A 13,782-nucleotide genomic window follows, 5' to 3' on the forward strand; every position below is an offset into this window, starting at 1 on the left:
TATGAAATAAAGAGGAAAAAATTAATTGAAAGGACCATTACAAGAGGTGTCAGAAGGCTGTTATATTCTAGAGGTGTGATGTTAGGTGTCTGCACTATCCAGTGACTGTACATTTGCTTTTGATACAGATTGTTTTGCATTAATGTTTTGCAAAATATGTTAAGATAGTTTTCCCATGTTCATGTAGCACTGAAAAGGTTCTGTTAAACTCAGGAACATTGTGGGGTTCTGTCCATGCAGTCATTCAAGCATGAATTAAGGTGATAGCTATTGATAAGTCTGCTCCTTGAAAACAACTTCCAGCCAAATTCATGTTTGTGGGCATGTGCTTCCCTTGTTACATTAGCCTGATTCTTGATATGAAATTATTTAAGGTTCTTATTTTGTGTAGGAGTCATCCAGAAATGTGTGTACTTTCTGTGTACTGGTCTGATGAAGAATTGAGTAGTTAAGATTCAGATTAGAAGCAATTCTAAAACAATTGTATATATTTGCCAGGTCACCTTGCACCATGTAGAATGAACTTTCTAAAATTAGTATCTGTGATGCTTGCAATAAGCAACCACCTTCCTGCCAGTCTGAGAGACCACAAGCAGATTAATAAAAAAATAAATTGACCCAGGAAAATGAGACACACCTATAAAAATGTTTATGCCCTTTTGCTTCCAGTACCTGTGTTGTGCATTCTGTTTCCAGTGTAATGAAGGGGCTTGATTGGGATAAGTGGCAGGTGCTGCTTTTACCCGGTGCCTTTTTCCCTTCATTACTGCTAGACTTTGGAAACTATGCTAACTGCTGTGAAGAAGGGCCGCAAAGTGAATGAGGAAGAGATGCCACCACCAGTAGCATCAGGGAAGAGCTCTGCAGCCATGCCACAAGCCATGCATGATTTGTCTAAAAGCTCAGATGAGCAAGAGAAAGTAACAATCCCTGGGAAGAAAGAGAAGGAACAAGTCTCTGGTGTGGACCATGAATTAAAGAACTCCAGTGATGATGGATTGTCTGTGAGCAAAACTTCTCTCCAGGACGAGGATGAAGATGGAGGTGATACAGGAACAGATACCACTTTTGAAAACTGTAAGTAGTTTTGCTCTGGTCCTTTCTCATGTGAGGGGTGGCCAAACTGTGGCTCTCCAGATGTCCATGGGCCACAATTACCATGAGCCTGGCAGGGGCTTATGGTAATTGTAGTCCATGGGCATCTGGAGAGCCACAGTTTGGCCACCCCTGGGGTAAGTCATCTCTGTTTTGGATATGTATGGAATAATACACTCCTTGCTGTTTCTGTCTTCTGGGGTGCAGGGGGATGAACTAAGAGAGAAGATTTCTTCATTTTGTTTAGTAGATGTCTTGCTCTCTTATTCAGTTTCCCCCAACCTTTGTATGAAAGAACTACTTGTGACAAGAGAGAAGGAATATAAATTAGCAGCACTGAAAGCCAAGCAGGAAGGTGATCTTGAGAAGGCTAAAGAATACATGAGAACTGGAAAGGTAAGACTTCTTTGATTCACAAGCCCATGCAGCTTTGCAGGAACCAAGTTTTTTTCTAGGAAATTGGTTTGCCCTAAACATTCCATCTTCAGGGTATAAGTTTAGGATCCAGTGTGTTACTTTCTTCATAGGAGATAGCTGATTTCCCACCCCAATCATTTAAAGTTACATTCATTGTATAAAAAGAGGTTATTGTATTATAATCTCTCAGCTCTGACTCATGTGATGAACTGGTGTTTGTGGTAATACTGAGAGTAGAAAACCCACCATGAGGATACTGGTTCCCAAGCACAATAGAGATAAGTTCTTTTGTATGGCTACGTGCCCTAACATACATCATTGCTATATAGCATTATATCACTAACTAGTAATAAAGCCCGCTGTATGGCGAATACAGCGGGCGCTAGAAACTGACCTTGTCGGGCGGCGGGGCTCACGGTGGCGGCGGCTCTCTTGGGTGGCTGCTGTCTGAGGTGGCGGCCTGACGCGGCGAGAGGCGCAAAGCGCCTCTCGCCGTGTCAGGCCAGGAGCAACTGTGAGCCGCGCTGCATGCGGCTCGCAGTTGCTGGGGCTGGGAATCAGAGGGACCAATCGGCAGGCGTGAAGCGTCTGCCGATTGATCCCTCCAATTGTCTGTCCTGAGGAAGGGTCCAATCCGGACCCTTCCTCATCCCAGACACATCCCGCCCCAGAACGCCTTACTGTTTTATTTAGTCCGTGGCGCCACGGGCGGTGTACAGATGTTTGAAAATTCTGTTTCTACACTGGCCTTCCCTGATAACCATGAGGGGGTAGTCACTGACCTGGAGCCAGACATCCTGGAATGTGAAATCAAATGGGCTCTAGGAAGTCTGAGCAACAATAAAGCTAGTGGAGGTGACAGCATTCCAGTTGAACTATTCAAAATCTTAATAGACGATGCAGTAAAAGTGCTACATTCAGTATGCCAGCAAATTCGGAAAACTCAACAGTGGCCACCGGGATTGGAAAAGGTCAGTTTTCATTCCAATCCCAAAGAAGGGCAACGCCAAAGAATGTTCAAACTACCGTACCATTGCACTCATTTCTCATGCTAGCAAAGTGATGCTCAAAATCCTACAAGCTAGGCTCCAGCAATATGTGGACCAAGAACTTCCAGAAGTACAGGTAGGATTTCGACAAGGCAGAGGAACTAGATATCAAATTGCCAACATACGCTGGATCATGGAGAAAGCTAGGGAGTTCCAGAAGAACATTTACTTCTGCTTCATTGACTATGCTAAAGCCTTTGATTGTGTGGAGCACAACAAATTGTGGCAAGTTCTTAAAGAGATGGAAATACCAGAGCATTTTACCTGTCTCTTGAGAAACCTATATGCAGGTCAAGAAGCAACAATGAGAACCGAGCATGGAATCACTGATTGGTCCAAAATTGAGAAAGGAATTAGCCAAGGCTGTATACTGTCACCTTGCCTATTTAACTTGTATGCGGAGCACATCATGAGAAAGGCAGGGTTAGATGAGTCACAAATTGGGATCAAGATTGCAGGAAGAAATATCAACAACCTCAGATATGCAGATGATACCACTCTAATGGTAGAAAGCAAAGAGGAACTAAAGAGCCTTTTGATACGGGTGAAGGAGGAGAGTGCAAAAGTTGGCTTGAAACTCAACATCAAGAAAACAAAGATCATGGCATCCGGCCATATCAAGTCCTGACAAATAGATGGGGAAGAAATGGCGGTAGTGACAGATTTTATGTTTCTTGCTCCTGGGGAGGAAACTGGCCATTTATCCCATTTGAGTGAAGTTTTACATAATCTGGCCAGATTTTAGAAGAATTCATTGTAAAATGGCTGCTTTAAAAGTCTTTGAAACAGTTCCATTCAAGTAGTTGTATGAAATCACAGCAATAAAATACAGTTGTAAAAGATTAGTATTTCTGACCCACCACATCTTTGCAAGGCTGAAAGCAAGCAAGTTACAGCATCTTCAAGTCAGCATAAGTAACAAAGCAGCAAGATGGTCCCCGGCCATCATTGGTCCTGATGGTATTATTGCACCATGCATGGAGACTTGTTTGCTTTATTTATTTAGATTTTTACCCTGCCACTTTCTGGGGATTCATGGTGGGGTACAATATAACCCCCCCCCCTAAAACATGTTAAAACCCCATCTCGTAACAAAACAAAACACCCCCCCCTCAGTGTGGGGTACACTGGATGTTATTACGTACTGTGTTATTACATATTGTGGCAGCTGGTTATAGGCTAACTATAGGAAATAGGACTACTGACCCTCTAACCAGTATGAATTTATCAAGAACATGATCCAAAAGATGATTCTTGAAGAGAAGCAAGATTTCTTGCCCACCTTCACCTGACGTCTCTGAGAATAGCTTAGTCAGATCATCTTGAAATTCAAAGGCATGATGTCAAGTTTTTCTTCTTAGCTTGGGAAAGTGGAAAAGTAGTAAGCAGATGATATGGGTCCCCCTTGATATTGGTGCTGGGTATTTTGACACAGTTTGGCCTCTCCCTGTGCCATCCACGTAAGGTTTTTCCCATAGGAAGTTTTTGCCATTTGTTGGGGTTTTGTAATATTGTTAATGGGGGGGGTTTAATGGGTATTTTATTGGCCTTTTATCGTTTGGATTGTTTGTTGTGACCCGCCGCAAGCCGGTTTCCGAGAGCAGCAGGCTATAAATCTAATTATAAATTAAATAAAGTGTAAAGGGATTGTACTTTATGCATGTAGTACAGCTGCCCCCTTTAACGGTGGTTGGAAATGATTTTTAAATGGAATTATATTTCAAATTTGCAAGTTGGTGATTAGGTAGTGGTTCTTAGTTCTACAAAACTTGTGACTTGCTAAGCCAGATAGTCACCAAGAGCTCGAAAAGCACCTGTACTTGATAGCTGACTGGAGAAGCTTTAAAGTACCCTGGCATTTTGTTCCATAGTTGTTGAGCCTTGCTCACCATAGATGGCCCCAAGGTATGCACTACATTTCTACACAAGAGAGGAGACCGGGAGGAGAATTGCTCATTAGAATGTATTGAGTATAGATGAACTCCTCCTCTTGAATGCACATCTTTACATGGTGATGGGGTTTGTGTATGTCAGTGAAGCTGAGAGCAATGCCCTAAGGTGTTCAGGTTCTGTCAAGTGGTTAAACTCCTAGCAGAGTCATCAAAGACAGAATGGTCACAACTGAGAAATCATGTTGAAAGCAGGGCAGGGCAGATCTAAGTCATCTGGCAATAATTTTATTGGTTGACTGTGCCATATTTCAGAAATTCAGCATGGTTCTAGAAGCATTGGACAGTGGACATCCTATAGATCTCAAGGATATGCCTTCAGCTCCAGATGGTAAGACCAGTGGTGATTTTTAAAAGTTCAGGTGCTAGTGAGGAATATTCTAATCCCCATCTGTACAAACACTATAAACCAGTGGTCCCCAACCTTTTTATCAGTCAACGCTTGACAATTTTACTGAGGCCTGGGGGGGGGGGGCGGACGTTGCTGCCACCGCCTGAGCCCCTGCTCTGCTTGCTTTCCCGCCAGCGTCCCTGACTTCCCGCCGCCCACTGGGGGGTGCAGCAAGCAGCAGCTGCACAGTGCCACGCCGAGGGGGAGTCCAAAGGTGAGCCGGCAGCAGAGTGGCAGGGCAGCCCCCAAGGCAGCAGCCAGGGAGGAGGATGAGGAGGAGCTGCGGCCCGGTACTGACCTGATCCATGGACCGGTACTGGTCCCTGGCCCAGGGGTTGGGGACCACTGCTATAAACTCTTAATTGGTCAGGGCAAGCACATACCTGCTTTTCTTCTTCCTTTTAGTAAGTATTCTGAAAGCAGTGGGTTTCCAGGTATTATTAAATATATATTAAAATATATTCCACCTCGTGGTTCAAAGTGTCTTTAAATTTAAAAAATATGTTTCGCCATACCTGTTAATGTAAAATACTCACATCCCATTTTTCCTCGAAGCTCAAGGTAGCTTATCAGTTGCAATTCATATCTAAAAGTAATAGAACAAATTTAGAGTTCAGTGGCAGTCTTAAGACCAACCAAGTTTTATTCAAGGTATGAGCTTTAGTGTACACACACATTTCCTCAGATACAATGTCATGGAATGGAAGTTATCAGTTCAAACTTATAGGTAGAGTGTTTGAACTGATTACTTCCATTCCATGACATTGTATCTGAGGAAGTGTGTGTTCACACGGAAGCTCATACCTTGAATAAAACTTAGTTGATCTTCAAGGTGCCAGTGGACTCTAAATTTGTTCCACCGCTTCAAACCAACACGGCTACCCACCTGAATCAAAAAGTAGTAATAACTGCAGTCTAAATACCTGCAGTCTAAACACTCTTAAAAGTCCTGGTAAATAAAATGGCCTTGCAGTGCTGCCTCCTACCCCATGGAACCCACTCCACAGAGTGGGAGTTATAATAGAATACAAACTCCTCATGGTGCCACGTGGGACCACCTTGAGTAGGGGTACAGCCAGTAGGTGGGAGCTTGAGGAGTATATGTGGTGCTGGCAGGAGAATGTTCTTAGATATATGGGAGGGGAGGTATATAAATACAATAAATAAATGATTATAACCACCAACGTGAATTCTTAGCAAGCTGGCAACCAGTGTAGATGTTTTTAGGTGGGCTGGATGCATTCCCATTCTAGCCATTGGGAGTAGTTGGGCTGCCACAGACTGAACCAGCTGCAGTTTCTGGGTTGTCTCTAATGGCAAGCTAATGTTACATACATTACAATGAGCCAGTCACTTACAGAAACATGGATCAGCATGGCAGAAAGTTGATGGACCAGAAACAATGAATAGATGGCACTTGCAGCCACCCTCCCTCCCTGCCATTCTATCAGCAAGCAGCAAAATAGTTCCCCCCCCCCCATACTCTGCAAGTTCTCCATTCTGGATTCTCAAGGCCTTGCATTTTCCAATTTCCTCCTTATTTTTCTTAAGTGATGCTTATCAACCTTTTTATCACCGGAGACCGGTCAATGCTTGACAATTTTACTGAGGCCCAGGGGAGTTAGTCTTTTGCTGAGGGATGTCACCACCACCTGAGCCCCTGCTCCACTTGCTTTCCCGCCGGCACCACTGACTTCCCACCGCCCACTGGGGGGCACTGCCAGCTGCAGCTGCGCAGTGCCACGCCGAGGGGGAGCCCCAGCCATGGCGGCCGCTGGAGAGCACCAAAGTTGAGCTGGAGGCAGAGTGGCAGGGAAGCTCCCAAGGCAGCAGCCAGGGAGGAGGAGCCGCGGCCCGGTACCAACTGATCTACGGACCGGGACCGGTCCCTGGACCGGGGGTTGGGGACCACTGCCTTACAGCATGCCCAGTCTTCTTCAAGTCATTAGATTATTTTTCTTTATAGTTTTACCTATCTAAAAAGTTAGTTTGGGGAGTTCATCAGGCATGCCGACACTGCTGCCTTGTCTGTGAGTAAACAGGTTTAGCTTCTTTCATGGTTGGTACAACCCACCTTCTTTAGAATTAGACATAGTTGGAAATCCCACAACATACCCAAATCTCCTTCAAAATTCTATAAGCTCCTGAAGTCTTGAGCAGGCTAATCTCCCTCTTCCTCTGCAAGTGACTCTCAACTTCTCACAATATTCTACATTCATTATGTATATTTGGAACTCCTCAGGCTGTGTTTTAGGGTTATAGGAGGTATTTCTGATTAACAGTAATGTTTCTGCATCCTTGAAGTGCATTGAGTGCCTGGAGACCTGTAACTCATTTGCATGTGGCATGATAGATGCACCAGTCAGCCAGTGTATTATTAGGTACAACTAGAGGGATATCCACAGGGACTCATGAGGCAGAGAAATCCTGTTTCCTCATCCCCCCCACCTCTGTTTCCCTTGCCCAACCCTCCAGTTTAGTTTTTTTTCTTTCCTCTATTCATGCTCTTCTTCATCAGGCTAATCTCTGCCATTAAATATTCCTAGACAACCCAAAATGTTAGCCAGGATTTTTTGCATACCCAGATGGCAGGCTACCGGAGGCGGGGGGTGGGGGTGGGGCAAAATCTGAATTCATTTTGTGTGTGTGTGTCCAAACCTTGAGATTATTCCATATCTGCAGGAAGATGCATGCTCACCTGAGTAGTCTCCTTTGTAGATTTTTTCCATCTTTATAGTAGGGTCACTCAAGACCATTAGGTATAAGATGATTATCTTACCTTACTTCATGGGAGTTCCTGGAGGGGCTTAAAGATGAAGTGGTTCACCCCATACTAAAAAATGGCATCTCTTGATCTTCGGGGGCCAGACAATTACTGCCCCATCTCTCATCTCGCATTTCTGGGGAAGGTGATTGTAAGGGCCACATTGGATCGGCTCCTAGCAGAGTTGGAAAAAACTTCAGCTCTTGACCCATTAGAGTCGGGCTTCCATTCTAGCCAAGGGGTGGAAATGATCCTGGTTGCCCAGATGGACAATCTTAGGTGCCAGCTGGATAGAGGTGGTTTGGCACTCGTGCTGTTAGATCTGTCTGCAACATTTGATGTTGGCGACCACAAGCTTTTAGCCTACCACCTTGCTAGGGCTGGAATCCGTGGGACAACCCTTCACTGGCTTCCTTTCTTCAGAAGCAGAGTCAAGGGTAGCAGTGAGGGAGAATCAATTGAAGTGTTACCAACTCCCTTGTCAAGTTCCACAAAACAAGATATTCTCCCCCAGCTGGACTGGAGTTTTGGGCTGGATTGCCATCAGTACACTGATGACACCAGCTCTATCTCCTAATGGACAGCCTCCCCAAGTCCCCCAGAAACATTTGCCAGATGTTTGGAAGTGGTAACAGTCTGGCTCAAGCAAAGTTGCCTGGAACTCAACCCTTCCAAGATGAAAAGGACCGGAATAGGAAGCGAGCCTGCCCTGCCTGGATAGACTGCCATTTGAAGGCCTCACACTCAGCCAGGAATCTGGGCATGATCTTTGATACCTCCCTTTCTATGGAAGCACAAGTCACCATTGTAGCCCTACTGGCATTTTACCATCCACGCCAGGCGAGGCTTCTAGCACCCTATCTGGCCCCAGAGCATCTAGCCATAGTGATCCATGCAATGGTCATCTCCAGGTTAGACTTCTGTAAGTCACTCTGCACTGGCCTGCCCTTGTCCCTGACCCAGAAATTGCAGCTGGTGCAGAATGCAGCTGCTAAAGTCCTTACTGGTTCATCTTGGAGGCAGCTGCATTGGTTGCCAGTTATGGCCTGGATCAAGTTCAAGATTTTGGTTTATATCTTTAAAGCAACAGGCTTTCATGGAGAGGCTGCTGTTAAATGGTAGCAAACAGCTGGGCCTGGGTGAGTCATGCAAGTCACCTGGGGGTTACTGCTTGGCCTGGCCCTCATGAGTTCTCCCTCAAAGGCAAAAACAGCCATGGAAAGAACCATGCCCCATTCGCCTGACTCTTATTGACAGAAACCAGGGCTTGAAGGTTTGCAATACTGTTTTGGTTGCCCAATTAACTCCCCTCAGTAGCTGCTAAGTGGCATTTATTTCTTAAAACCCAATCTGTGTCGGGGTTTTTTTCAGAACTTGAAAGTGCAGCAAAAATTCACGTTCCCCCTAAACCAGGACCATCTATACCTGTGGAAACTTCCCAGCCTCTTAGAACACAAGAGCTCCAAAATAAGGAAGCTTCAGGTGAGAGGAGTTTGAAGCAGAGTCTCTATCATAAGCAATGTTGTATAGATTAAAAGTTCAAGTGTTGATGGGAATTTGTGTTTTTGCTTTGGTTTTTGTTTAGAAGTCAGCTTGCTGGGTTGATTAGGTTCAGCTGAATTATGTCTTGGTGAATGTGGTTGGATACGCTCATGTGATACATTTTCTGTATCTTTTTCAAAGGTTTTGTGCAGCAGCCAAAAACAATCCTAGAAGCTTTGCAGCAGAGGTTGGAAAAATACAAAGCAGCAGCAGCTCAAGCCAAAGCAAGTGGAGCTGATCGGAAAAGCAGGATGCATGAGAGAATAGCTAAGGTAAAGAAAGAAGTTGATTTAGTTGCCAGTAAAATGCCATTGTTGTTTATTAATCCTGTTATAAGTTAATAATGTGACAGCATAAGCTGTCACAGGAACAGGAGAACATTAAATGTTATGGATTTGTGTCTTTCTCCATTACGGGTGCTACATCCTTTAGATCTGAATGTGTGTTTGTACCATTTAAATTTACAAATAATGTGGGTAGGTTTCTACAACTTTTTGCATAAAGTTTTATAAGCTGTGTTGTGCCAAAATTATGACAATAGATGCAATCTTTAAAGGCAATTTTGCATTTTCTCTACTATAAAATTGCTCATAAAGTGCAGTATCTTCTTTGCAATGACAACTCAGGATGGTGTGATGAGGGGTCGGGGAGATAAACATATGTATTTATTTCGCTTCAAAAAGCTGTGCAGCCAGGTCTTATTCTAATGGACATGCCTTATTACAGCAATACCAAGATGCCATAAAAGCTCATAAGGCAGGAAGAAAAGTGAATTTTTCTGAACTACCAGTTCCTCCTGGTAAGTTGGTGGTGTGTGATCTGAAATACTTAGTATAATACTTTTCCTGATACTTTTGCCAGAAATACATCAACAGAGTTACTTCTCTTCTTTGTTAGAAGCTGGTCTGTTCCTGTGACAGCACTACAAAAATTGCTTTACAACCATCTATTGTTAGTCTCTTGATTGCAGTTTAAAGTTGTTACCCTGAGCCTTCGGGGAGGGCGGTATATAAATATAATAAATATAATATAATAAATATATAAATATAATATAATAAATATAAATATAAATAAATACAATAAATAAAGTAGGGAGAGTGACTGAAGTCTTGTAATGGAAAGTGAATTCTTAAAACTCCTGCCTGCCCAGGGAAGGAAACATTTGTTTTTAATTTATTGGCAGGAATTCTGAAACTTATAGACCTCTGTAAGTTCACCTTCTAGCAATGATGTATACATAATTAGGTCTTTATGAGGGTGAAAATGTAAATTCTTTGCCTTCAAATTCTCCTCACATTATACTGTTGAAATAAATGTTGCAAAACAAATTTTGAAATTTACTTGAATATTTCATTTATCTCAAATTTCAAAGATGTGCTTGCAAAATTGGTATTTCTAAAAAGGAGAATTTTAAAGAAATGCCTTTTTTTTTAAAGAGGAAAATTAAAGTGAGCCATTTATGTCAAAAACAACATAGAATCTGGAAGTGAAAATTAGAATTCAAGAAAGTTTCCCACTCATTATCAGCTGTACTTGTATGAAGTCATGGATACATGGCACAATTCCTGACTCACTGTCAATATTTTTTATTCAATTGATTTTTATATAAGTGAGAGAAAGAGCAGCTGCAGGCCTCAACCGGAGTCTGTATTCATGGATGCATAGAGGAACGACAGTGTACTTACTTAGTTTAAAAGACCACAGCTCTATCACATTGCCAGTTTTGTGGACAGCCACCTGTGGCAAGAGAGCTATCAGGTATTGGTACTTTGAATGCAACCATAACTTGCTCAGTTTGATACCTGAATTCCTTATGTTCAGAGGCTGTCCCAAGGCAGTGTGTGCTTAAGTACCAGTTCATAGAATATGGAGTTGGAAGGGACATCCAAGGTCATCGAGTCCAATGCCCTACAGAATGCAGGAAATTCACAACTACCTGCCCACCCACAGTGACCCCAATTCCATGCCCAGATGATCCTCCCCCCCCCAAAAAAAAAAACAGAATCCATGGCCAGAATGGCCTGGAAGACATTCATCCCCCAACCCCAAAATGGCGATCAGCATTTCCCTGGGCATGCAAGAAAGGGCCACAAGAGCCAAGCACTGACACAAAGCGTTCTGCCCACCCACTTTCAATCTGCCTAAATTCACAGAATCAGCATTTCTGTGAGGTGGCTGGCTATCTAGCCTCTGCTTAGAAACTTCCAAGGAAGGATACCCACCACCTCCCAAAGAAGCCCTGTCCCACTGAGGAACCGCTCTGTCAGGAACTTCTTCCAGATATTTAGCCAAAAATTATTTTGGATTAATTTCATCCCATTAATTCTGGTCTGACCCTCTGGGGCAACAGAAAACAGCTCTGTTCCATCCTCTGTGACAGCCCTTCAAGAATTTGAAGATGGCTATCATACCACCTCTTGGTCATCTTCTCTCTAAACAGAACAAGCGCTCTCAACCTTTCTTCATACGCCTTGGTCTCCAAACCCCTCACCATTTTCTTTGCCCTCCACTGGATGTGCTCCAGTTTGTCAGCATCCTACTTCAGTTATGGTACCCAAAATGGCTCACAGTATTCTAAGTGAGGTCAACCAGAGCAGAGTAAAGCAGTACCATCTAACATTCCCTTTGTAGCCTGCCTGTAGGTGACCTACCGGCATCTGGCTGATCATGACAGGGCAGCGGGAGAAAGAAAAGATGCTGGACTTACATGGGTCTTTGGATTTGATTCAGCCAGTGGTTCTTATGCTGTGATAAATAGAAGATTTAAAAAGAAATTTAGCTCTTACAAAGCCTGTTTTTTCTTTTCTCTTGTAGGATTCCCTCCAATTCCTGGAGTGGTTTCTGAAAATGATAGTACAGTGGCTGCAGTGCTGGAAAGTGCAAATAGACTGGTTAAAACAGAGGAGGAGGAAGAGGACAAGGATGATGATGAGGTCTGTTGATCTAAGTTGATTCCTTAAACCTTGCTTTTAAGATTTACAGATACAGGTTTGTTTTTCCACATAACTCTTGATGCCGAAGCGACTGGCTGTTGCTCGTGGGCTCTTTAAAACCGATAGCTAGTCCACTTCACTTTAACTCACTGTAACTCACATATTGTGGTACAAATACCTGTGAAGTCATGTAGAGCCAGCTTGGTGCAGTGGTTAAAAGCTGTGGCCTCTAATCTGCACAATTGCTTTTGATTCCTGAGTCCCCTACATGCAGCCAACTGAGTGACCTTGGGCCAGTTACAGATCTCGGAGCTCTCTCAGCCTCACCTACCTCACAGAGTGTTTGTTGTGGACAAAGGAAGGTTAGGAGAATATAAGTTACTTTAAGACTCCTTCAAGTAGTAAAATGTGGAATACAAAAAAAAAACCCCTCATCTTATGCTATGGAATGCACCACCATGTTTACTTAAAGGCTACTGAGTAGCAGTAGTCAGTTTAATTGTTAAGAGGTTTTTCAGTACTTGGTCTCCAGATCCTACCTCATTGTTTCGCCATGTCTTTACAAACCTATATTATTTCTGTGCATAGAACATAAGCATAAGGTTTCTTTTGGTGGAATGTAGTCCGAGTCATATACTCTAATCGTTCTAGGCTTCACATGTGAATTTCAAGCACTTGACATTCCGTTCCTTTTTGATCCCACTAGGGTGAGCTTTCCACGCAGGCACCAGCTGCCAAGAAGCCCACTCAGGTGCCTAAGAAACCAGTACTGGTTGTTCAGCCACTAATGGTGCCATCTGCTATAATCCAGGAGGAGACTTCTCAGGAGAAAGACATTTCTCAACCTTCCCCTATAACAGCACCAGAGAAGTCTGCACCCATTGAGCATCTCCCTCCTGTCGGTAAGGACTTGCAACTGCTAGTCTATTTGTATTAGGATGCCTTGAGTAAGTTAAATAACTATTTGTTTTATTAATTTATTATTTGGATTTATTGCCCGCTGCTATCGGAAATTGTCTCACAGTGGGTTGCAACAATGAAACCCAACATAAAAATAAAACAGTTTTTAAAACCCATGATAATCCTGTGGCAAGCTAAAAAACCCACCTCCCACCCCTCGCAAACTTCCCACCCAACACCTCAGGCTGTCGAAAAAGGAAAGAAGAAGAATTGATTTTTATACTTCATTTTTCACTACCTGAAGGAATCTCAAAGCAGCTTACACAATCGCTTTCCCTTCCTCTCCCCAAAACAGACACCCTGTGAGGTAGGTGGGATTGAGAGCTCTGACGGAACTGTTCTAACAGGACTGTGACAAGCCCAAGGTCACCCAGCAGGCTGCACGTGAAGGAGCAGGGAATCAAACCTGGCTTGCCAGATTAGAAGCTGCTGCTCTTAACTGCTATACCAAGCTGGCTTCAAGTGGGAGAATATGTCTGCTAGTGTTTAGATATTTAAGGGATGTTGGAAAGGAAATTGAGCAGAGGGGACTGAGGATTGAAGTTGAAACAGAAGGACCTTTTAGAAGCTATTCAAATGTGTGCTTCTAAGTTGAATTCTTTCGTCTTGCTCTGATGGTGATTGCAGTTGAATTGGCCTCTGTGCTAGTGCAAACTAATCAATAAGTCAGTGACTTATTTGT

The 13,782-nt window shown here is 43.5% G+C and overlaps 1 protein-coding gene across 12 annotated transcripts in view; it reads left to right on the forward strand.

Moving 5' to 3' along the window:
- CC2D1B (coiled-coil and C2 domain containing 1B) overlaps window positions 1–13,782 on the forward strand; it is a 51,239-nt gene that overhangs the window by 11,491 nt on the left and 25,966 nt on the right. For all 12 annotated transcript variants that reach the window (XR_013230312.1, XM_077333757.1, XM_077333749.1 and 9 more), the window contains 8 exons: window positions 774–1,077; window positions 1,367–1,491; window positions 4,766–4,841; window positions 9,037–9,147; window positions 9,349–9,479; window positions 9,934–10,006; window positions 12,022–12,140; window positions 12,847–13,042. Coding sequence is in view for 11 of the 12 variants with exons in the window: in XM_077333757.1 (XP_077189872.1) it covers window positions 774–1,077; window positions 1,367–1,491; window positions 4,766–4,841; window positions 9,037–9,147; window positions 9,349–9,479; window positions 9,934–10,006; window positions 12,022–12,140; window positions 12,847–13,042 (1,135 nt within the window). In the remaining variant the exon portion in view is untranslated. The remainder of the gene's footprint in view (window positions 1–773; window positions 1,078–1,366; window positions 1,492–4,765; window positions 4,842–9,036; window positions 9,148–9,348; window positions 9,480–9,933; window positions 10,007–12,021; window positions 12,141–12,846; window positions 13,043–13,782) is intronic.

Source organism: Paroedura picta, chromosome 4 (assembly GCF_049243985.1).
Source record: "Paroedura picta isolate Pp20150507F chromosome 4, Ppicta_v3.0, whole genome shotgun sequence".
Classification (NCBI taxonomy): domain Eukaryota; kingdom Metazoa; phylum Chordata; class Lepidosauria; order Squamata; family Gekkonidae; genus Paroedura; species Paroedura picta.